This window comes from Scardinius erythrophthalmus (assembly GCF_964197995.2).
Source record: "Scardinius erythrophthalmus genome assembly, chromosome: 13".
NCBI classification, from domain to species: domain Eukaryota; kingdom Metazoa; phylum Chordata; class Actinopteri; order Cypriniformes; family Leuciscidae; genus Scardinius; species Scardinius erythrophthalmus.
The window spans coordinates 23746524-23770851 of NC_138233.1; the positions used below are offsets into that span (position 1 = coordinate 23746524).

Consider the following 24328-nt stretch of genomic DNA (forward strand, 5'->3'; position numbering starts at 1 on the left):
AGTCTGTTGGAAACATATGTATATAAACCATACTAGGTAGGCTAAGCTGTATGTGGGGCCCGAGACAGCAATAAATGCACATACTAGGAAACTGAATTGCAATAGAGCTAACTGTATCACTTACAATTACTTTCGCCATCATATAGCCTAGTGCCTTCTGATCTAATTAGAACCGGCATTTTCCTCTTAGTAAATGCCTTCTGATGTTGTCCATCTTACAGCCACAATAGAGAAACCATCATACTCACATAATACTACACTCCATTTATCACAGACATCTTTCTTTTGATCATCTCAAGTGCATCTGCAGGCACAGAGCTAACAGTGTGCAGAGGAAGAAGAGTGGTCGGTTGTCAAATGGGCGGATGAATATCCATTAATGTGCTTCGCCTCCAGTCTGTTTGACGCCAGGACGGGTGAGAGAGAGAGAGAGAGAGAGAGAGAGAGAGAGAGAGAGAGAGAGACGAGGGAAAGAGAGGCAGGAAAGAAAGGGAAAAAAACTCCTTCATGTCGGTGTCTGTTAAACAGAGCAAAGGTCGACAGACGCTACACCATTTCATGAAAGGTATGCAATCTAATGATAATACTTCTAGCCGATAAAGACGGTTCAGCGGTCACTTATCAACTTTATTCCAGTAGGGATGGTGGTTTTTCCGCAGGGGGTGTTGAGAAGTGATTGAAAAAGTTTCCTTGCTGGGTTTTTTCTTTTCATTTTTGTACGAATGAGGTGAGGAAAACACGTGAACGAGGAACACTTACATTTTATACAAATAATATGTAAAATATTTATAACATGTTATATGCAGCATTTTGAGGTTGTAATTGTTATTTGGGTTTAATTAAACCGCAAATGTGAATGGCTAACGTTAACTGGCTATGTAGCAACTCGGCTAGCAGTAAGTTAAGTTTTTACACAATAGAGAAAAACAAACGAAACACAAATTTAACCAAAAATAGATCGTTGTGATTTTAGAAAGTTTGGCAAACGGATAATGTTATTAAAAAATAAAAGCGGTTCGAATTTAAAATTAATACCCATGTTTTGATCTCAATTACACAAAGTTGCGGCTAAAATGTAGCTTAGCTTCACTCCTCTCGTTTATTGAGCCAATACATATTTACGGTTTAACACTGATCCGCACATATTTGCATACAAAACCCCACGAAGATCAAATAAACAACGGTGTATTTAATAATAATTGTTGTGTAGTAGAAGAAAGTGACTGTTCGCATTCTTGTGAGGAGAGATGTGCGTGTCGTGGCGTGTCTTTCTGGCTGTGTCTCAAAACCTAGTGTGCTGCCCACTCAGACAGCATTATGGGGCTTTATAATCTCCAAAACTAGTGTTCTTCCTTGGCTCAAACTTTCTAAACGTGCTTGTGATGCCCCAAGATGCTGTCTAGATGGGCAACTACCTCGGTTTTGAGGGACAGTTAGTGAGAATGTCTGATATTATCCGCTTGAAAGCACATTCACAGAGCTTTGTTTATCGTTTAGCGACCAAATTGTCCATAAAGTTTACGTTTTTTTTTCTTTGATCGAGCATTGAGCTGGTGTGATGAGCTTGTATCATTCATCCACATTTGCATTCTTTGGGAATATCCATGGTGTCCTTATCAAAGTTCATCATTGAAGCAGTTGTGAGGATGAAGATTCTTGTCAAGATATAAATAACGTTAGCTGTTTTTTGTTTGTTTTGGGGTTAAAATATTGTTCATGTGGTCTAAGACTTGTTTATTGCTGGAGTGTTCCTTGAACCTTGTAGATAAAGAGCTTCAAAAGGAAGGTTTTCCCTGGCCTTGATGCACAACAACAGATGCTACACTTTAATTTTTGAAAGTATCAATGCCAATCCTTTGTAGAAACAGCATTTGAAAGTCATCAGCTTGTTTTTGACCTTGACCAAGGGGAGGTTTAGATACGGTCAGCTTGTAACATGTTAACAGCGTTGGAGTGCATTCAAAGACCAGCATCACCATGTTCCTGGCTTTCATGCATCACATAGTAAGATTCTGATTTGTAATTGTAATATTATCATTTTTTGCATGGTTTTGCATAAATAACTATCTTTTACGACTGTCTTAACTTACTTAAAAGGACAGTTGTTCACCCTTAAGTTGTTGCAAACCTATCTCTTTCTTCTGCTGAATACAAAGGCAGATATTTTGACTTTAGTTTTCCATACTGTGTGGAAGTCCATCAACTGTCTGGTTACAAACATTCTTCAAAATATCTTCTTCTATGTCACACACAAGAAAGAAACTCATACAGGTTTGGAACAACTTAAGGGTGAATAAATGTTGACAGAATTTTTTTGGGTGAACTATCCCTTAAAGGTCTTACTCAGCTCACTTTTTAAATTAAACAGTCTGGATTGGTGAACATTATAAACAAGATTAACAATGTACATATACATAACAATACATAGCCAGTGAATAAAAATAAACCTTACAGACAATGGGTCTCATTCACTAATAATTGCGTGGATTATTTGTATTTATACTGACTAATTCACAACACGTGCATACGCAGATTACGCACATGGATTTGTTCTTACGTTAATGAATTTGGAGTATTCTAAATGAGCGACCGCGTGCCTGTGGTTAGAAATTTTAATATAGCATGCCAAAACCGTGTCCATATAAGGGCTTTCCTTTCGTCTCTCTCGGTAAACATGATGCTTTCTAGGTTCACACACAAAAACCTAGACTATTACAAATATAGACCTCTGATTAACCAGCTGTATATCTGCATCTTTTTGCACAGCAATAGCAATATCAACAATATTACCGTAGTTAGTATTTCGACATGTCGGCGGGAAACTTCCGGACACATTATCCTCTCGTTTTACTGTACTTCTGGATGAGATGAGAACACATTTTTATAATTTTTTGGGTCAAGAATGAGTCAGAGATGGGCCCTAGCTATATATTTCCTCCTTCCTATAGCCTAGCTACCACAAAAAGCTCGCTCTGTCTGGATGCGCAGTAAGGAAGCTTTCCTGTCATATAGCATATCACATATGCACACTTCAAGAAAGCAGGTTATGCGTACATGCCGGGAGAAATCGGGGTATGGGGCAAAAATCGAGCTGTGTCAATCGGTTTATGCTTAAACCGTTTATTAATATAATAAGCATTCTTATTTATGACCTTGACAGAGGGGAGGATAAAGCATAATCGAGTTAAGAGCGTGCATGTAAACGCGCTTACTTATTCCATGGAAGTCAAAGTGAAAGCAAAAACTGAATGAGCTTTTGGCATCTGTCGCTTCATAAAGGGTGCAGACGACGAGATGAGTCTACCTCAAAATAAGCTGATAACCTATCAACTATCTTAATGTACTGGCTTAATAATTTTCTTGTTGACCATGAAGAATCAGTATTTCTTGTTAAACAAGTCTTTTAAGTCGGGTTTTGAAGCTACGTTTGGTTTCACAGATGACTGATTTGTGCTGTGTTCAGACCTAAAGACTATTATTAGGCCTATACAATTTTAGTGATATTATTATTATTAATATAATTTGTAATTGTATTTTTCCTAGTGTCATGTACAAATGCTTTGTTAATGAGCCGTGGAAACGACAAAATGCTGATGAACAACGATGCCATTTTCATCTTAAACAACAGTTTTGTAGTCTGTTTTAAATCACATTTTCTTCGAGGAGTAGCCTACTCATTCCTCATGCGTGCGTGTCACATGTGTGGTTATGTGGTGATGTCATTATGAAATTAGGGAAGGCACCTATACAGTAATGTGTGTGTATAGGCCTACATATATAGCCTATACATAATGAAATATATTTAAGATGTAACATGTATGTTTAAAGTTTCATCTAAACCCGTCTGGAAGACCACCCAGATATCTTTGTGTACGTGTGGTTTCAGTACATTTTCATACATTTTGAATACAATTTAGAACGAATGTTATTAATGAATCATGATTTGTTCGTAAAAATGTTCGTACGCACAAATCGTTACTTGCGCACGGTTAGTGAAAGAGACCCATTGAGTATGCCACATGATCAAGTATGATATTTGTTTAAAAAATCTGGTCGTATTTTGCTTCTACAGTTTTAGTCTGTTCTTAGCGCCTAGTTTTTGCAATAGCAGAATTTGTTTCCATTGAGTCTCTGAATATCTGCCAATGTGTAACATCTGTCACATAGATGTTCATGTGAGTGCTCACATCTGTTGTCGATCTTGAGCTGTTACCTGATCGTGAATGATATCAGTTGAATTTAATGTAATGCATTGAAGATTTATATCATTAGAAATGTGTTTTTCTCTGCATTCTTGATAGTATTTGAGCCAGTGAGAGCAATAGGGTGGTTATTGTTTATGTGGGTCTATCTATTAGTGTCGACGATGTAAGGCTCCAGGGATGGAGAGGCTGGATGGTGTCAAGCAATTAAACAGCCCCCTTCGTAACGACTGCATCTTTGTCTTGGATGGGTGTGACCCTATTTACAAAAAGAGAAATGGTCTTGTTCTGGGTTTGTAAGAAAGCCTTATTTGTCTGATCATAGTCGAACTGATAAAATTGCAAGGCTGTGCTTTTGTCTTGCCTCTGTCGTGCTCTTAAATGTCACTGAAATGTTAGATGGCTCTTTCAATCTGGCTATTATACCTAATTGTATACGTAATTTGATTTTAAGGATAATGCATGGGTTGAAGCCCACTAGAGGCATTGCGACTGCACGACAGTCCTTGTAATAAATCAATTGATCCAGTAGAGAACAAAAGCGCCTCTTCCTTGGTCTGGAGCTCTACATTAGTGTCAAAATGTGACTCCATTATGATTTAGAAGGCTGATTTCATGTGTAATTTTGCAAATGGCACTGCCCTTGAATGTATATCATAATTATGAAGCAGCATTAAGATGCACATCTTCTGATAATCACGTAATGCGGTTGTGGTCAGAATCTTAACATTATTTTCGTTATTTGGGATGAAGCAGATGAATTTTCATTTTAATGACATTTTTAGACTCACACCAAACATTTCTTCTTCGCTTTTTAAAGCAAAATTGCTTCCTTGCCATGAAATAAGAGCACAGAAAGAGTAAAAGCTTTAAGTGGGAGGCTTTAGTGACTGCTAGAAAAATCAATACGGGTATAATGCTTTCTGTGCTTCTTATTTTGCAAGTGGAGCAGTTGAGTGTGAAGGCAGGATGGAGATAGGGAACAGGGAAGTGTGTGTTTGTGTATTGAGCCTCTGTATTGCTGATCTGAGTCCTGTACTTCCTATTGTTAAAGCTTTGTTATCATCAGTCCCTCAGCAATAAAGGCAGAGTGTGCTGGTTACAAGCTGATTGCTTGTTTCTGCTGATAAGCAAGACGTTTTGGTGTGTGCCGTCCCGTTGAACATAATCTCAGGAAGATTTCAGGAATTCAATCTCTAGATTTTTTTTACCATTATCGATGTTTGCCATTGATCAGACTTGGAACAGTTTAAAATAATGAGTTTTAATATGTTACGCTGTTAACACGATTTTCCAGCATATGTGGCGTAACATTCATTCCCACAAAAAAAAAATCTTGTCCTTCTGTTTTTTTGAAACAGTACACGGGCAGCTTAATGGCCAAATGTTGACATGTTGCTGTTTTGAAGGTATAGCGTCAAATTATTCATGCTTCTGTCAGTCTAGTATGAAAATAGCTTTTCTGTATGCTTGTCGGCTCCTATCATAGTAGCTATGAAATATTATGTGCAAGTATCCAAGAAGACGAATGTTTTGCTCATGTCATGTGACCGACTTAATACATTTCCAGGAAACATTTGACACATGATACCCATTCTTGTACGCAAGCAGTGGTCTTACTGCAAATGCAAAACATTTTAGCAAATTTTAAAGAAGAATTAATACATACATTTGAATTTTTATTTTTAAAACTTTAAACCCTTGAAATGCATATCCCCATATACTTGCTAGTAACTGCCATACTATTGCTGCAATTTTTGAAGGATTTATCAATTTTTCTTCTGTTCAGTTTATCCAGAGCTGAACTTCGGGATTAATTTTTTTAAATAATTTAGCACATTCATTCAGAAGGATGCATTAAATTGGTCAAAAGAGACAGTGAAGACCTTTATTACAAAAGACTGCCATTTCAAATAAACGCTGTTCTTTTGATTGTTCTATTACATAGATATAAACACTAGATGTCGCCTTGTATACGGCAGTTCATTGGAACGAATGCGTCAATAGAGCCGCCATCTTGGAACAGGGGAGCCCCTCCTCTTTAATGCATCAGCGTCAATGTAGGCAAAGGTCTAACGGAAATAAAATCACCATAAATCGTCATGAAATGCGATTTTCTAGTTTTTATGGTTCGTTCCAACGGTCAGTCATGTATTTATCATTGAGTCCAGAGGAAATTTAAGGTTTTGATATTAAGATAATTACTTATTTTTCAAAATATAATGCGTGCTAGTAGGCCTACGTTTATTAGTCACATTCTTCCACTTGAGTAAACTTAGAATAAACTATTGCTATATAATACATATATAAATGAGCAAAACTTGGCCACTAAATATTTAATATTCAATTATTTTAATGATCACAATTAAATTTTTAATTTTATTAAATTGAACAAGCGCAACATTCAGCATTCAATCAAATATTCTAAAAGATGTTTTATTAAGAATAATGTTATTTCAACATAATATCTCGTTATTTCGACATAATATGTGTGCGTGCAACAAGCAAGAAGTGCATTTGTTAATCCGGTGACGCGTGCATTGATTTTTATTAATAAACTTCTGACAGTGTCGACTCGGCTGCAGAGATGAAGTTGACGATCACCATCTCCGTAGTGAACGCGCCTAGAGAGAGAAATGCACATAATGGATTACATAATCAGAGAGTAGCCTAGCTTTTTTCTTTCGTTTTAAATTATTTCGTTTAAAGACTATTTAAGCTTTGTGTATTTGATGTATTTCTCATGTCTGTGTGAGGCATAGGCTGAGTTTCGTTAAGTTAGGATGAGATGCGCTCCAGTTAACGTGCAATAAGTAAGTTACCGCGCGGACGCCTCCATGATCTATATCAACAAGCAATTTGTTGATGAATAAAATTTATTAAAATTAAGATACAATTTATACAAAACGAAATTCACTTTAAAGAAAGGCTTTAAACAGTTGACATTTTCACAAATTCCAGTGTCCTTCCACACCTCCATCCCCAGTTTGCAAGGAAAAGAAACAAGCCCTTGAGCCCACTGTCCTTGTGCAAAACGCACACATACATAAGATTTGCGGAATTCTATGTATAATAATCATGGATGTACTGTTTGAAGATTGACAGGGAGAGGACCAGCATACTATTAGGACTGTACTTACAGGTTTTTTTTTTTATTATTTTTTTTTTATTAAAAGGTTTGAGTACAATCGGTAAAAAATCAAAAGTTAGGAACAACACAGCACATGCAGCCAAAAATGGGTATTGAGGATCAACTCCTGCATATTGTACATTTTAAACACAAGAGTTATTTCAAATAATATTTAAAGAATATTCACAGTTCATTAGCTGTGCGAGAATCACAGTTCATTTTCTTCCTCCAAGCAGAGAAATGTACACTGAACTTATAAAAAAACAACTTGACTACTACCATCCACAGAGTAAATGTAATCCCATGCTGTCTGGTTTAGATTTCGTTCGTGTGAACATCCATACGCAGCACAAAAGTCCGGTATCATCCATAAAATCGAAGTATAGGCGGAGATAGCAGCGTTACCTAGCTACTTCATATGGCAAGACCCCTGTTCAAAGATGGCGGCGGTTTTGACGCATGTTTAGAACCCCAAGGCGACATCTAGTGTTTATATCTATGGTTCTATTAAAAGAATCCTGACAAATGTTTCACAGTTTCCAAAAAAATATCAAGCAACAACTATTTTCTGCATTCAATAATAATAATAAATGTTTCTTACACTCCAAATCAGCATATTAGACTGATTTCTGAAGGATCATGTGAAACTGAAGACTGGAGTAATGATGCTGATCATAGGAATAAAGCGTCGGTGCACAGCCATTTTCAGATCTCTCCAGAGATGTTCAATCGGGTTCAAGTCTGGGCTCTGGCTGGGCCACTCAAGGACATTCACAGAGTTACCCCGTAGCCACTCCTTTGTTATCTTGGCTGTGTGTTTGCGGTTATTGTCCGGTTGGAAGTCCAGAGCTCTCTGGAGCAGGTTTTCATCAAGGAAGTCTCTGTACATCTTTCCCTCGATCCGGACTAGTCTCAATCTTTGTTTCATCAGACCAGAGAATTTAGTTTCTCATGGTCTAAGAGTCCTTCTGGTGCCTTTTGGCAAACTCCAGGTGGGCTGTCATGTGCCTTTTACTGAGGAGTGGCTTCCGTCTGGCCACGTTACGGATGATGGAGGCCACTGTGCTCATTGGGACCTTCAATCCTGCAGAAATTTTTCTGTACCCTTTCCCAGATCTGTACCTCGATATAGTCCTGTCTCAGAGGTCTAGAGACAATTCCATGGCTTGGTTTGTGCTCTGACGTGCACTGTTAACTGCGGGACCTTATATAGACAGGTGTGTGCCTTTCCAAATCATGTCATATCAACTGGATTTACCACAGGTGGACTCCAATCAAGTTGTAGAAACATCTCAAGGATGATCAGTGGAAACAGGATGCACCTGAGCTCAATTTTGAGTGTCATGGCAAAGGCTGATGTGATATTTTTTTTATATATAAATTTGCAAAGATTTCAATCAAACTTCTTTCACGTTGTCATTGTTTAACAGGAGACGAGTCGCGAGAGTCTAGTTCATTTTCACAGAGAACGCATTTTTTTTCCCCCATTCCACGGTTTTTACATTGTTTTTCTTTGTTAACGGACATGTTTGACCGACGACTTTTGCAGTATCTCGTGCATAACGGCATCATCATAATCATGCGGTGCTCAAGTTAAAAGAAGTAAAAAAAAATTAAACACGCCTCTACAAAAATAGTTTTATCAGCAGATAGTAGGGCTGTCACTTTTGTGAAAAAAATCCTGTTCGATTTTTGAGACATAAGTGTTCATTGAATCGATTGTAAAATCGATTTTCCATGTCTAAAAACGTTTCCATTTTAAACGCCAAATATGGGGAAATCCACGGACAACTAACAGGCATTAGAGGGCGAGACGCGCACAAGTCAGCAAATTTTCCTGGTGATTTATTGGCGTGAAGTTTCGTGCACAATGACAAAAAGGAGTGCAACATTCTCAAAAAACAATAAGCAGAGTGGACTGCCATAACATCAATGAAAACATTACTGCAGGCTTCAACATGGCTGTGTTTACGATTAGAAATGTCAAACAAATGTCGCCTACGTAGGCAATTGTAGACCGTAGCCCGAATCTGTATCTGTATGCATGAGTATGCTGTCTGCATACCGGCAGAATTCAGTTTTGTTGTAAAAAAAGACACATTATGCAAAAGTATAATTTATTGTTGCGTGTTTGTCAGAGCCTGCAGTCGCTGTGTGACGAGCTGGTCGCGCTCCGAGAGAAGGCTGTTAAAATCGGTTCCCTATTTTCGTTTTCGAAACTTGCATTGGTTGGTCTGATCGATTGTACAATCGATTTTCGAACATAAAGTGACAGCCCTAGCAGATATGGCCTGTTGATGCACATGTGCCTTTGCTCAAATGAACATCTGACTACTAAGTAGGGTTTGTGTTTTTCAGCTAGGCCTATAGTGTGCACTTCACTGAGAAAAGTTTTTTCAGGGAAAAAACTTCATATAAGTCGCTTCTGTGCATTTGCAGGAGTTCTTTCCTACTTGTTAATTATCTTTTTGTTAGAAAATGTTAATTTATTATTTTTATTTAAAATCTATATTTATTTAACGGGGTGATATAATGGCATTTTTGTACAAGCTAATATGATTCTTTAGGGTCTAAATTAAAAGTTTGTAATATACTTTAATTAAAAATTCTCATTAGTATTGTAAGAAAACACTAATTTTACCTGGTCAAAAACAGCTCTGTTTTCAGCACGCCATTTGAGTGCATGTGCCTTTAAATGATAATGAGCTTTGCTCACCCCGCCCCCTGTTCTGTGCGTACACCGTTTGTAACACAATTACACAATAACCATAACGCCTTGTTCATTATAAACGTGGGATTATTAATTATATTGAGAACGTCCTACATAGAAAACATGCCGTAATGTACCTGAGTGTAAAAATAGCCGCATTCATTGTGAAGCGTGCAAGCGATTTGCAAAGATTAATATAAATATTAATATAAAGGTCAATAAAACGTTACACTCACTTCTTCTGGAGGTGCAACAGGAACAAGGAGCAGCTTCTTAACAAATAACCAGCTTTACAACTAGGGATGGGCATAATTAATCGACGATCGATAATCGTTTGTTAAGAATTTCGTCGATCACGTGTATTTGTTATCGATTAATCTAATGCAGGTTGCGTTGCGTAGTGTGAGTCTTGAAGCAATGGAATTGATTTTAGCGCGGAGGTACCTGTGCATCCCGGCAACGTCAGTCCCCTCAGAGCGGGTGTTTTCAGCGGCTGACTGGCTGTCACCAGGTTGCGGTCGCATCTGATCCCAGATCATGTCAACATGCTTATCTTTCTCAACAGAAATCAGTGGACTGGTGCAGAAGTTCTATGGGAACTGCATGCGTTTTCTCAGATCGGATAGCTATCTGATTTATCAAAACGATTCCATTTACACCCGGTCATATAAATGTGTTTTTGCAAAACGGATATAAATCCGATCTTGAATTCCCGCGCTACATATTTAAATTGTTGCACGTCCAAAGCAACTGATATGAGCTGCATTTTATTGATCATCAGCGAAAATTTCTAAATCAAAGACTGCAACAATATTGCGGCAACAGCCCTGGTAAGATCATTTCGGTTCTTTACTTTTAATGAAGATGATTGTGTTTTGACGAATGACTTTCACTTTGATTTGCGATAGTTTGCACGTTGGCTTGAATAGATGCTCATCTGTGGTGATGCGTGTTCCAGTAACGCCGTCATATCTGGCTATAACATGACATATAGCCTAGGCCTTTAAAACGCTCTCACATGTTTATTTCTTAGCATTTTTGGGATAAGTCAAATTTACATATGTAGTTTCAACAACCAGATGCATTTACTCTTGTCCACTTTCGTCTGGAATGCGTCTCAGATCTCCTCCTGAAGTGGTTTGAGCGATCGGGTTTAAATCCGCCTCGAATGCGTTTCGGAGGGCATTTACATTTGGTCTTTTCACGATCGGTTAGTTATCCGATCGCAGAAAATGGATGAAGTGGCCATGGGTCTCTGTTTAAGAATGCCGGCTCGCTGTTCCGCTGTTTTAGAGCACTGCAGGGCATCTTCAAGTCTCACGTTACCGAACGTGCAGTTTCACTGCCACAAGTTGATCTTCTTGTAATAAAGATCTCATCGAGGACAAACAAACTGTATTTTTGTATTTTCATTGCATTTTTAATTTATAAAAAGTTGAAGAAATAATGAATTTCAATATAAAAATATTAATGATTAATCGATAGTCGATCGTTAATTCTCCCGACGATCGACTAAGAAAATTTAATCGAATGCCCATCCCTTTTTACAACGTTACTGATCCTTGTTTGTAAAGCTTTCTGGTGTGTGAAATTATTCGCACAAACATGAAAGCATTGACGTTGATCGTGGGGAATATTCCCTTAAAAAACTAAACTCAGCCACTGTGTCTTCAGCGGTTCGGATTTAGGAACATCAACATGACTGCTGTGTTCGTTATTACACCCAAGAACAGAACACCACAATGGCTTTTAGACGCCATTCTGCTCATAGACGGTGCTCCAGCGTATCAACAGTGACGCACAGACTATGATGACAGACAGCTCGCTCACGAGCGAGGGCGGGACTGTGTTGAAACGCTGCTGTCAATCACAAATCGTGGGAGGGGCGTCCGACCGTGTGACGTCACTAGGTCGAACGGCTTGATTTTAGAGATTGGAAAACATATAAGGAGATAAAAAAAAAACACTGGATGGATTTTTATCAGTTTATGATGGTTGTGTACAGGCACTGCCAACACACACTTCAGTACAATCAACTTGTAAAAGTGCATGTACCATTATATGACCCCTTTAACTGAATTGCAGTCTTTGGGATCTAATAATGTGGTTCATGGATTCTCGTCCGTGGAATGCGACACTTCAAATTGATGACACGGGCAAATTGAAACTGAGGTTGTTGTTTTTTTTAAATGGAGTACTCAAGTTTAATCGTGGAATCCTGACAGCCCTAATCGAACACCTTTTATATTTTATCTTATGAACTGCAAAGTTTATTTGTACTTCTCGTGGAAGACAATGACATGTCAATTAAAGCTTGTGCTATTAATGTCAGAGCTTGTTTGAGTGATCCTGCTTCCGTTGTATATACGTGCCTGTACGCAAACAGGGCTTGAACAATATAGGGGCAGCTCTGTTGTACTAACACTGATGGCGAAATGTGAAGAGATTTCCTACCATACTTACTTTTTGTAGATGTTCGGCTGTTGCTCGCCCATCTCAACTGTACCATTCACTAATAATGATTACTGATCCGTCATTCTCATTTTACATAAAGCATGGTGTGGTTTTGACAGGACAAACACTGTAGTGGTGTGGGAGCGGGGAGTGCTTTGAATAGTAACATTCTGTCCCGAAGAGCCAATGGGCTGATGTTTGGCAGCTGAAGAGGTCAAGGGGAAGGGATGTGGCTACAGGAAGTGCCTCTCAGAGGTCTTATATCCTCTCTGTCCTGGTTACATTTGCAACATTTTCAACAGCTGTGCTGTGCTCCCCCTCATTCTCGCCCTGGGAGCTCCCTGGGTGGGGCAGCGGGAGGCTGTTGCTTACAGATCCAACACAATGAGTCTGTTGTAGTTCACCATAACACATGGAAGATGGGTACATCCTAACAGTTATCTGCAAGACCCCAGATGTGCGCGTACGTGTGTTGTTTTTATAAATTAATAGCTTGTTGCTTTTTTGTGCTTATCCTTTGGGCACTGTGTTTTTATATCATTTTAAGATGGCTGTAATTATCATTGTGGGCACTAATATAGTGGTTTTAAATGTTTGGTCAAAAACTCTAATTGTATCTTTGTAGAGCTGAAAAGCTGGAGGGTAATTTTTCATCATCCATAAAAGGATGATTTTTTTTTCTGTCCACACCAGTTTTAAGTTAGACTTTATGTGAATGCATAAGGGATAGTCTGTATCTTAGATCAGGGGTTCTCAACAACCTTTGTGACTCCAAGACCTTCCATTGTCCACTACAATATTTGAAGGCTCATATAGGCTATTTGGTGTTTTTGTTTTAATGTGCAGTGGCTTGGAGTGTCCATAAATTAAAATAAGTAACTAAAGTAGTTATAATTAAAATGTAAATAATTAAATGTCAGCTTTACAAATAGCTGAATGTTCTTCAGGGATCCCAGTCTGAATTTACATAACTTTCCAGTCGTACTGGAGAATTTTCATAATTTATTTAGGTCTAGAAACTACACTTTTTAAAATGAGGCACACCTCCTATATCCTGGTTTTCTAAGATACAAACATATTTTGATGATCAGGTGCATTTAAAATAAGAAATATCTTGATTTTCAGTTGCTTATTTTAAAGCTTTTGTCTTATTGTAAATAAATTTAGTTTGCTGTAGTCACCATTTCACCATTTTTAGTCTCCTTTTCCCCCTTAATATTAAAGTAGATAATGTAAGGTTATGAAAGAAAGCTACATGCAAAATTATAAGATAATTAGCATATTTTTTGTTGTTTAAACTATTTTTAGATGGAGTCTTGAAGATCCAATCAAGTCTGTCCTGTCAGATATTTGTCGCCATTATAAATTGCCTACACATTTAATTTCCAAACTAATGTCAGTTTCTCTTTTTGTTGCAGGTGCCCCTTCTTGAAGTTTCAACCTCTGGCTACAATCAATATCTGGCATGGATTAGTCTCTAATATCTAATAGCTGTCTCATCTGTGTTTTCAGCCTTCATTTCTCAATTGCCCTTTACACTAATTTTCGGAGTGGTTGTGACCCAGTTCCACCCCCTGCTTCACTGCAGGCCTTCCTGAGCACCAGCAGCTGCGTCCTGCCCCAACTTCCTGTCCTTGGTCCTGCAAGGCTAAGCTTGTACACTCCCCGCCCCCCCACACACACATAATCATCTTCCTGGCACACTGCTGGTCGAGAGAGCTTCAGATCCCACTTCCTGGTGCAGATCGGCACTATGACCTCCATGTCCAGTCTGTTCTCCTTCACCAGCCCGGCGGTGAAGCGGTTGCTGGGATGGAAGCAGGGTGACGAGGAGGAAAAATGGGCGGAAAAGGCTGTGGATGCCCTGGTGAAGAAACTGAAGAAGAAAAAGGGTGCCATGGAGGACTTGGAAAAGGCCCTCAGCAGTCCTGGGCAGCCCAGCAAATGTGTGACCATCCCCCGGTCGCTGGACGGGCGGCTACAGGTGTCCCACAGGAAAGGCCTCCCTCACGTCATCTACTGCCGCGTGTGGCGCTGGCCTGACCTGCAGTCCCATCACGAGCTCAAACCCCTCGAGGTGTGCGAATATCCGTTCGGTTCCAAACAGAAAGAAGTGTGTATCAACCCATATCACTACAAAAGAGTTGAAAGTCCAGGTAAGTCATGACTGGTGTGTTCATATTAGTCCTTCTACACTAATGTTGTGTCATATTAAGAATATTATTTACATTTTATGGAAGTGATACAAGTACACTACAGTTCAGAAGGTTGTGGTCAGTAAGATTTTTACAAAGTCTCTTATGTTCACCAAGGCTGAATTTATTTTTGGTTTAAATAAAAAAAGTAATATTGTGAAAAATTATTACAATTTAATTTTTAAATAAATGTAATCTAATCCTGTGATTCCAAAGCTGAATTTTCAGTATCATTACTCCAGCATTTAGTGTCACATGATACTTCAGAAATTATTCTAACACGCTGATTTGATGCTCAAGATGCATGTATTATCAATGCTAAGAACAGTACTGCTTAGTTTTGTGGAATCACTGATGCATTTGAGTATTCTTTCTTTGATGATTTCCAAAGAACAGCATTTTTTCCTTTACTGTCACTTTTTTTGTCACCTGTCTCAAAAAACTTAAACTTGCTGACCCCAAACTTTTGAATGTTAGTGTATTTTTCAACCAATCGCTATTTAGTCTCAGCTATTTAATATTTTTTGATGAACAGTGTTAAAACTCATTTGACCAATCACACATCATTAAATCCTTATCAACTGATTTCATCTGTCTGTCAACTCTTCTGAGAAGCTACCGTTGACATCAAGCAAACAAAAATCAGACAAAATAACAAAGATTGCTCAACATATATGTACCCTGTGAGGATATGTGGCCTGTCATTTCCTCTGCATATGGATATGGTTGACTATCAGATATCTTTAGCCTCCAGAGGCCCTCTGATCTCTGTAACCTCTGTTGCCCTCTGCTTAGATTGAGATGTACACTGTATTGAGCTTTTCAAGGGCAGATATCACATGTCACTCAGGAGAGAAAACACATTTCTGTTGAAGCTGGAAAACTGATCTGTTGTGCCTTAGCTATTACCTTGTAGCCCGAGCCAGCTAATTGACACACAGATGTCAAAGATGCTGGATTATTATTATTTGTTGCCATAAATATTTAAAGTAGAATGTCAGAATGATCTGTTAGGATGTTTAAAATGTCATCATCTTTTCTCAGTGCTTCCTCCAGTTTTGGTGCCGCGACACAGCGAGTTCAACCCTCAGCACAGTCTTCTAGTGCAGTTCCGCAACCTGAGTCACAACGAGCCTCACATGCCTCTAAACGCCACCTTTCCAGAGTCTTTCCAGCAACACAGCGGAGGGAGCTCCTTCCCCATCTCTCCAAACTCGCCCTACCCTCCGTCTCCCGCCAGCAGTGGCACCTACCCCAACTCTCCTGCAAGCTCTGGGCCATCCAGCCCCTTCCAACTCCCAGGTACACACAACACCAGTCAACATATTGATAGACCGTTTGGGATATTTTTGCCAGTGGCAAACTGATATCTGTATTTTCTTTGCTGCTGCAATCGCAAATGGATGCGTGACGCTGAATGATTAACCCGTGATATGACGGTGAGTTGTGCAGTGTCGATTGCTGTCAGTAAACAATGGAAATGCCAGCTAAGCAGCACACTAAAGCCCAGGGACTTCAGTCCTGCTGGTGGGTGCCCATCACTTGGCACTGGCCCGCACTTCCTCTATTCTGCATCAGAGTGATTTGCTGATGCCTGCATCCGTTGGCTGGGTGCACTCAGGCAGAAGGGCAACAATGTTTTATAGCACTGTGGGTTAGAACTAAAGCTGGATTTATTCATAGAAATTGCTTGATTCATTGCAGCATTTGATCTGCTTCAGTGATTAAACAATGAAAGTACTTGACGTATGTGGCATGTACATTGTGAATATAACTGTGATACAATATAAGGTCCTTTTTGTGTCAACAGCAGTCTTTAGTGGGATAATCACCAGTGCGGTTCCAACAGCATCAACATTTAAACATTACTGTGCAAAAAAAAAATATTTTTCACAATATTAGCCTTGATGAGCATAAGAGACTTTTCTAAAAAAAAAAAAAAATATTGTAATTACTGACCCAACTTTTAAACAGTAGTGTAATGCGGTGGTAATGATTTATTCAGATTGATCAGTTTTTCCACAGGAAAAACAGCATAGCGTTGTTTTACTTGTTCATGTAAAAAAACAACAATCTGATATAGCTGATCCACCAGATGAGCAAAGTGACAGCGCTCTTCTCCTTTGGCTTCATTGATTTTGTCTGGAAAGTAGTAACATTAACTTATCAAACCCTTTTTAAAATTCTTCTTGCATTAGATAACGTCTTCCAAGGATTTATTTAGAGCCAGAGGTGTTTTTTTTTTTTTTTTACTGCTTTCTTTTATTAGCTATAATCAGTTTCTGGAAGAGATTGTATTTGAATGCAATTTGCTGTTCTGTGGGACATGCAGTGGTTGCATTCATAGATGGTAAAACAAACACACAAAGCAACATGTATGTCCAAATAATAAACAACCCTGCAATCATGTATTCACACTTGCTCGGATTATACCATCAACAAAAAGCTTCTCCTTAAGTGGCTGTTTGTTTCTCTTGATTGTTTCCACATCTTGAATGTATGTATGGTGGGTGTTTGATGTAAGGGATTTGTGAAATCTGAGACTAAAAGGTTTCCATAAGATGTGAAGCAGCTTCCTGTAAAGAATAATCACAATTGAGGCTCCAGGGGATTGCAGTGGAAGCCCATTTGTTTGCAGCAGGCTTCATCGTCTGACCACTCTCTCTCTCTCTGGTGTCTTTTTACCAGCTGATACCCCTCCTCCTGCCTACATGCCTCCAGATGAGCAGATGGGACAGGACGGGTCTCAGTCCATGGAGACTGGCAGCAGCAGCATGGTTCCTCAGAACATGCCCAGAGGGGGTAAGAAACTATTGACATCCTAATCAAAAGTGGTCTAGGTGTGATATCAAACAACATATAAAGAACTCCCACGAATCTGAGTAGCTTGTTCATTTCAGTAGTATTTGTCATAGCTTGTTTTGTAGAGGAAATATTGCCCTGTATTTCCAAAGGTCTTGCAGTGGCAGACTTTTGAATAAAGGCACACAATTTGAGATGGCCCAGTCTGTTGTGATTGGTCCACCACTTACAGTGCGTGTCGGAAACGAAACACCCATCGTCATGTATTAATTTCAGCTCCGGGGGCTTCCTCAACACTTGTATATGCTGTGATAAGAACCGTAAAAATGGCATTGGTTTTACGGTATCAATTCGAGCCTGAGTCCTCATCCATGCAAAATGGATTTGCTTTCACAGCGCAGAAAACGGCGTCTTCTCGACATGTCGACAACATGAACTCTTCCGGGCTGCAGCTACAGTGTTTGAGGATCAAAGTAGATGCTGTTCAGGAGCAGCCAATAAAGACTATAGGCTGGCATAATGCAAATATGTTTCAAACCTACGTATGATAGCTTCGCACAGGAAATAAGACTGGAATTACGACTCATTTCAGGCAGTTCAGAATCGGTTCTTTCTTTTGGGAGACAATAACTCTATTTATCTGCACTTCTTTAAACTCTGCAGGCGTTTTACCTTCACAAACAGTTATATTACACACTACATGAAAGGTGATATCCGAAAAAGCATAATGAAGCACTTTAAACGATGGCTTGTCAAAACTTGTTGTTTGCGTAACGAATTTATTCAAACATGCATCAGGACATCACTAGCAGGTTGAAAGAAATATAATGATTACGTTCTCTCGTTTATGCGTAGGTTTGGAAGATGGATTCATGATGAACTCGCTGATTATATACATTTTTTAACTCTTGAACAAAAAAAGTTACATTGTCTAACTTTAAGAATCTGTATTGGTTCATCAAAAGGAGAATTGATTAAAACTCGGCCCTAGAAATGACTAGTAAAATGACCAACAACAGTTGACTCTTTGTACATAACATCTGGGGGCGTTTAGCAAATCAAATGACTACTTTTTTCTCAGAAGCACTCATTGTAGCAACCTGGTATTTTGAAAACACAACTTTGTTTTGTGGCAGACCAAAATAAAACCTGTGCATGGCAATTGTGTAAAGCCAGACGGTCCGATTGTAGGTCACAGAATTGAGAAAGCTCATGCATGTTACACAAAAATGGCAACTTCTGGAGTTAAAAACATTCTCATCGTGACTTGTGCAACCTGAATTTCTAACACTGTTTGCTGCTTGTAACCGTCAAATCCCTTTGGCACGGTATCCCCCTCTAATCTCTTCAGTTAGTTTATCTAGCTGATGTGAAGTATCTGAGCGAGTTGAAACAATAGATGGCTTAAGCTCAAGGTCTTGTTTTATTTTCCTCTTTCAGATGTGCAGCCAGTGGAGTATGAAGAGCCCAGTCATTGGTGCTCTATTGTGTACTATGAGCTGAATAATCGTGTGGGAGAAGCTTACCACGCTTCCTCCACCAGCGTGCTGGTTGATGGATTCACCGACCCATCCAACAACAAGAACCGCTTCTGCCTGGGCCTGCTCTCCAACGTCAATCGCAACTCCACCATTGAAAACACCCGCCGCCACATTGGCAAAGGTATGCGTGCAGTTATTATGCACAGAGTGCTCTCTTTCACTCAGTCCTGGAAAACCAGTAGGAGTTATGAAACCCATTGTGGGAGGTGAAAGCTGTGCTGCCGTCAACCAAAATATTTTAGATGATGAAATTAAGCTGAAATCAAAAAAAGTATTAAGAAATATTTTATTAGTAAAAAATGCTAAAATTACTAACTGGACTAAAACTGAAAATCGATTAAAACTATTTAGAAATATTTTATCTAAATAAAAATGGGAAAAAAAATGAATGTGAAACCTGAAAACGTTAAATTAAAAAAGCTAATTCAAAATAATGATACCTATAATAATATATAAATGCAAAAATAACACAGCAGCAATGGTTTGTCAGCATGATGACGACCTTTACCCTGTTTAAGGCCCATTCACACCAAGAACATTAACTATAGAGATAACTATTAGTGTCCACATCAACACATGATAACTTTCTGTTTATTAAAGCGCATACTGCACTTATGTCGTCTGCTGCTTTAAATGCTGAAAACAGCTGGAAAAACGCTTTGTTCCTCTGTGGTGTTATCATTATAGCTGTTGTGTGGACTTCCCTATTCTATAGAATTAGAACTATTATAGTTATCGTGCTGTGTGGCCCTTTAAAGGCTTTCAGATGATCATTGGTGGGTGACCTGGTTGAATAACAAAGAAGACAATTATGTGTTAATATCTCAATAACAATTCCTCATCTCCACACCTGACAAGGTAAATAAGTGTTCTCAAAGAGAATGTGTTTGATTACAATGATGAATCATTGTTGGACTGTTATGATTCGCTATGGAATTATATCACAGGAAAACCTACAAGAATTGAATTTGTTTTTGAGTTTTGAGTATTTCAGTACTACATCTTTCCTGTGTTTGACCCCTCAGGTGTCCACCTGTATTATGTCGGAGGAGAAGTGTATGCAGAGTGTCTGAGTGACACCAGCATTTTCGTCCAGAGTCGGAACTGCAACTACCATCATGGCTTCCACCCCACAACTGTCTGCAAAATCCCCAGTGGCTGCAGCCTCAAGATCTTCAACAACCAAGAATTTGCTCAGCTGCTCGCTCAGTCTGTCAACCATGGTTTTGAGGCCGTCTACGAGCTCACCAAGATGTGCACCATCCGCATGAGCTTTGTAAAGGTACGGGTATCACCACAGACGATTAGTATTCAGATGGTCGTTCGCCATTGAGAGTTCAGGGAGGAACAATCAGGGGCATTTGCTTCAAAGAAGGCAAATTGGATGAGGAAATGAATCCATATTACAAAAATCAAACAAAAATAGATTTGTGCGATAAATCCTGCGTCTTGTTTTTTGTGCGCGTTCACGATTCGGTCTGAATCGACAAAATTATGCCGTTAATGGGAAGAATAATTAAAAATTAAGTGAAAAACCGTTCTTTGTCATGTCAAAATCAAACTTGAAATGGCCTGAGAACATGATGATTGTGTTTCATCAGCTTGATGACATTAAACAGGCTACATATTTGTGTCTGCGACCCCCTTTAAAGGAACACTCCGACTTTTTGGGACTTTAGCTTATTCACAGTATCCCCCAGAGTTAGATAAGTCCATACATACATTTTTCATTTCTGTGCGTTCTGTAAGTGTTATTTGACGCACCCACCGCTAGCCTAGCTTAGCACAAAGACTGGATGTAAATGGATAAGGTAGCATACTAATCCAAATAAGTGACAAAATAATGTAAACATTTTCCTATGTTCATGTTGTGATCTGTATAGTCACAGCGTGTACAAATAACAAGGCTATATGAGACAGAGACCATTTTTAATCGTATAAATACTGGGAACTATATTCTCACTAGGCGTAGGAGCACAGCTACTTGGGCGGAGTGATTAGCGCAGCACACGAGACGCCCTGTTGATGGTTCCGTAAACAAAACAAACGTGACTAACTAGCTAGTAGCGAACGTGACTCGTGATCATGGCTGACTTTGAGGAATTGTCAGAGGAATTTTACTGGGTATCAAACCAAGATCCAGAACCATATAGTTTTGAGCCAGAATACACAGACGAGGAGTTACAAACTTTGGAAGCTGTAAGACAAGATACAGCGAACACCCATGATTGTAAACTATAAATTTACTATCTAGTAATTGCTGACTCTATTACTCCAACTCTGAGCGAACTCTCTGCTCCTCACCACAGGGCGTCTCGTGTGCTGCGCTAATCACTCCGCCCAAGTAGCTGTGCTCCTACGCCTAGTGAGAATATAGTTCCCAGTATTTAAACGATTAAAAATGGTCTCTGTCTCATATAGCCTTGTTATTTGTACATGCTGTGACTATACAGATCACAACATGTAAATAGGAAAATGTTTGCATTATTTTGTCACTTATTTGGATTAGTATGCTACCTTATCCATTTACATCCAGTCTTTGTGCTAAGCTAGGCTAGCGGTGGGTGCGTCAAATAACACTTACAGAACGCACAGAAATGAAAAAGGTATGTATATGGACTTGCCTAACTCTGGGGGATACTGTGAATAAGCTAAAGTCCCAAAAAGTTGGAGTGTTCCTTTAATGAGACTGATGACTGATGATACGAAAATAATTTGACTATTAAAAACAACAGCTGAACATCAGTTCACAAATGAAATTGTTTAAATTGTCAAAGGGTTTGTTCAATTAAAAATGAAAATCATCCCATAATTTAGTCAACCTCAATCCGTCCTAGATGTATATGACTTTCCTCTTTAAGCCAAACACATTTATATATATATATATATATTTTTTTTTTTTTACAAAAATGCATTGCTTCGCTTCAGATGGCCTTTATTAGCCCCCTGGAGCCGTATAGATTACTTTTATGATGGATGGATGCGCTTTTTGGGCTTCTAAGTCTAAGGTACCATTCACTCCAATTATAACCCTAACCCATATTTTTTATATAACTCTGATTGTGTTTGGCTGAAAGAAGAAATTCATATATTCAAACTAACCATTTAATGCCTTTAGTTAAAGTTCTAACTTAAAAATCTAAGTTGTTTTTAATCTATTTGTTTAGGGCTGGGGCGCCGAGTATCACAGACAAGACGTGACGAGCACCCCTTGCTGGATAGAAGTGCATCTCCACGGCCCCCTCCAGTGGCTGGATAAAGTCCTTACACAAATGGGTTCTCCTCTGAACCCTATCTCTTCTGTCTCATAATGATGGGCCCCTCTGGGCTGGGAGGATTTTTTTGTTTGTTTGTTTGTTTGTTTTTTTAGCATTTTTCTTTCTTTTTTTTCACTTTTGAAAGAAAATGAGGTCTTAAGGGCTGAACTGTTTACACTACCTGCAGAAGGGTGACCGAATCCTGCAGCGATCAGAACGAGAAGAATGAACTGGGGCCACAAGCACATCAGGCAGAGGAAAATTCTAGGCAGTGACACAAAATGGACTAACTACTGCTTTAGCAATTGCCTTCATGTTTGTTTGTCTTTTGCTTACAATTGTTTTAAAATGATGCTTGTTTGACTGATTTTCTCTAACTGTAGGTAATCTAGTAGATGAATTTGACATGCTCTTATGTATCTCTACTTCACTTTACACCAGTTGAAAATGGCAATTTCCTAGTTCTATGAGAATCTTTTTAATTGCTATGTCTAATCCCTGTTATTCGCAAGGCATTTCCCCCTTTATATGTTTACTGTTAGACTCAAAGCTCATTACAAATGTTTCCTTTTTATAGCATCTGTTGCCTTAAGCCTTAAGGCAAATCAAAGTTACTGCTTTTAAATAAAGTTCTTTTATCTGATAAATTCATGGTAATTTGACATGTTTTTTTTTATATATGATCATTCAAAAAGCTGTTATTCTCTAAAAAGTACTTATTAGACATAAAGACTGAGACATCATGGCCTTGCAGTTTATAAATCAAGAATATAGAAAACTCAAAACTGCATAGGTACAGTTTACACGTATAGTAGATTTGTGTTTCATTAGCGTTGCATGATTGTGTTTTCTGAAAGGGCATGGAGACTGAAGTGGACCATGATGTCTGTTATTTGGTTCCCTCTACTGGACAAGTAGTATTTTTAGTACTAGGCATTTCTTTTAAAATCGCAGTTCAATTTGAAGAGCATTGCAGACAGTCTCTCCTAAATAATAAGGTAACACTTTATTTTACTTGGTATACCTGTTGCATGCACTTACTATAGAAATAACTGTAAATTATGCACAATTACAAGCCATTAAACCTAACCCTACTCGTTGTTAGTGTATATTAATACTCAGTACTTGTGTAGTTACTCTGTATCAAGGAAGCCCTAAAATAACCAGTAATAACAATAATGTAAATTTGAACTTACAATTAAATAGCATCTAACGACCTGGATCGTTTTATGAAGGTACCTAAATAATAAAACGGTAAGTAAAAACTGACAGCTGACTTGACAGCTCTAACAGATTCCCCGCCGCGCTCACGATAATGTGCACGAGCGCCAGGCGCGTTCGCGCACGCACATATTGAAGCGAAGATATGTAAATTAATTTTAGTATTGATTTATGTAAATGCATATGCAAATTATATTTCGGTTCTAATTTACTTATGTTGATGAGCGAATAGTTAGTTATAAACTAGTTTTTTTAATGGTGTATTTATTAATGGCTGCAACTAACAATGAATAGAATCGAAAATGTAAGTGTATGGACCATGTGGTATTGATGCAATTACGTCATTTAAACAAGTCTGTTTTTTTTTTAAACCTCACAAACAGATTCTCAATTTCAATAGAATTTAATCGATAGTAATATAATCCACAATTTAAACGTTTTAACCTTGCAATTACTATCTTGTAAGCATTTAATTATGAAATTGATATGTTTTGATATTTTGTACATTTACATGCCGAATCATGCTTTCGTTTCTTTTTGGAGTTGTCCTCATTCGTCTTGTTTTTGAACCGATTTCTGATCATTTATTAAGGATCACGTCATACCCAGCATTTCAGTTGTATTTTTGACATGTTTAATTCGTTTTTCCCCCACTTATGACGTACTATCATAAGGAATATTATTTATTAATCTGCTACTTTTATCAGCTGAATTTAATATAGGTCTACATAAATGCAAATTTGGGCGAAGTAAGCAAGCATTTTTATAAAATTTGATCAAAGTTCAATTTATGTTTGAAAAGAATGCTGTAAAGTG

At 38.4% G+C, this 24328-nt stretch overlaps 1 protein-coding gene across 3 annotated transcripts; it reads left to right on the forward strand.

The window, feature by feature from the left end:
• Nucleotides 1-403: 403 nt before the first annotated feature.
• smad5 (SMAD family member 5) lies at nt 404-23404 on the forward strand. 3 transcript variants are annotated; one of them, XM_081383372.1, is made up of 7 exons: nt 404-565; nt 13915-14652; nt 15736-15993; nt 17380-17493; nt 18934-19155; nt 20060-20316; nt 22202-23404. In XM_081383372.1, the coding sequence occupies exons 2-7, from the start codon at nt 14250-14252 to the stop codon at nt 22343-22345; spliced, it is 1398 nt and encodes a 465-aa protein (XP_081239498.1). In that variant the 5' UTR covers nt 404-565; nt 13915-14249; the 3' UTR covers nt 22346-23404. The 3 variants fall into 3 exon arrangements, with proteins under 3 accessions (XP_081239498.1, XP_081239500.1, XP_081239499.1); XM_081383374.1 differs by having other exon boundaries at nt 14009-14652; XM_081383373.1 differs by having other exon boundaries at nt 513-727.
• Nucleotides 23405-24328: the final 924 nt, after the last annotated feature.

Coding starts and splice junctions, on each gene's coding strand:
- smad5 (XM_081383372.1), top strand. CDS start 14,250: ATGACCTCCATGTCCAGTCTGTTCTCCTTCACCAGCCCGGCGGTGAAG. Junction 14,653..15,735: donor CAAAAGAGTTGAAAGTCCAG/GTAAGTCATGAC, acceptor ATCTTTTCTCAG/TGCTTCCTCCAGTTTTGGTG. Junction 20,317..22,201: donor TCCGCATGAGCTTTGTAAAG/GTACGGGTATCA, acceptor CTATTTGTTTAG/GGCTGGGGCGCCGAGTATCA.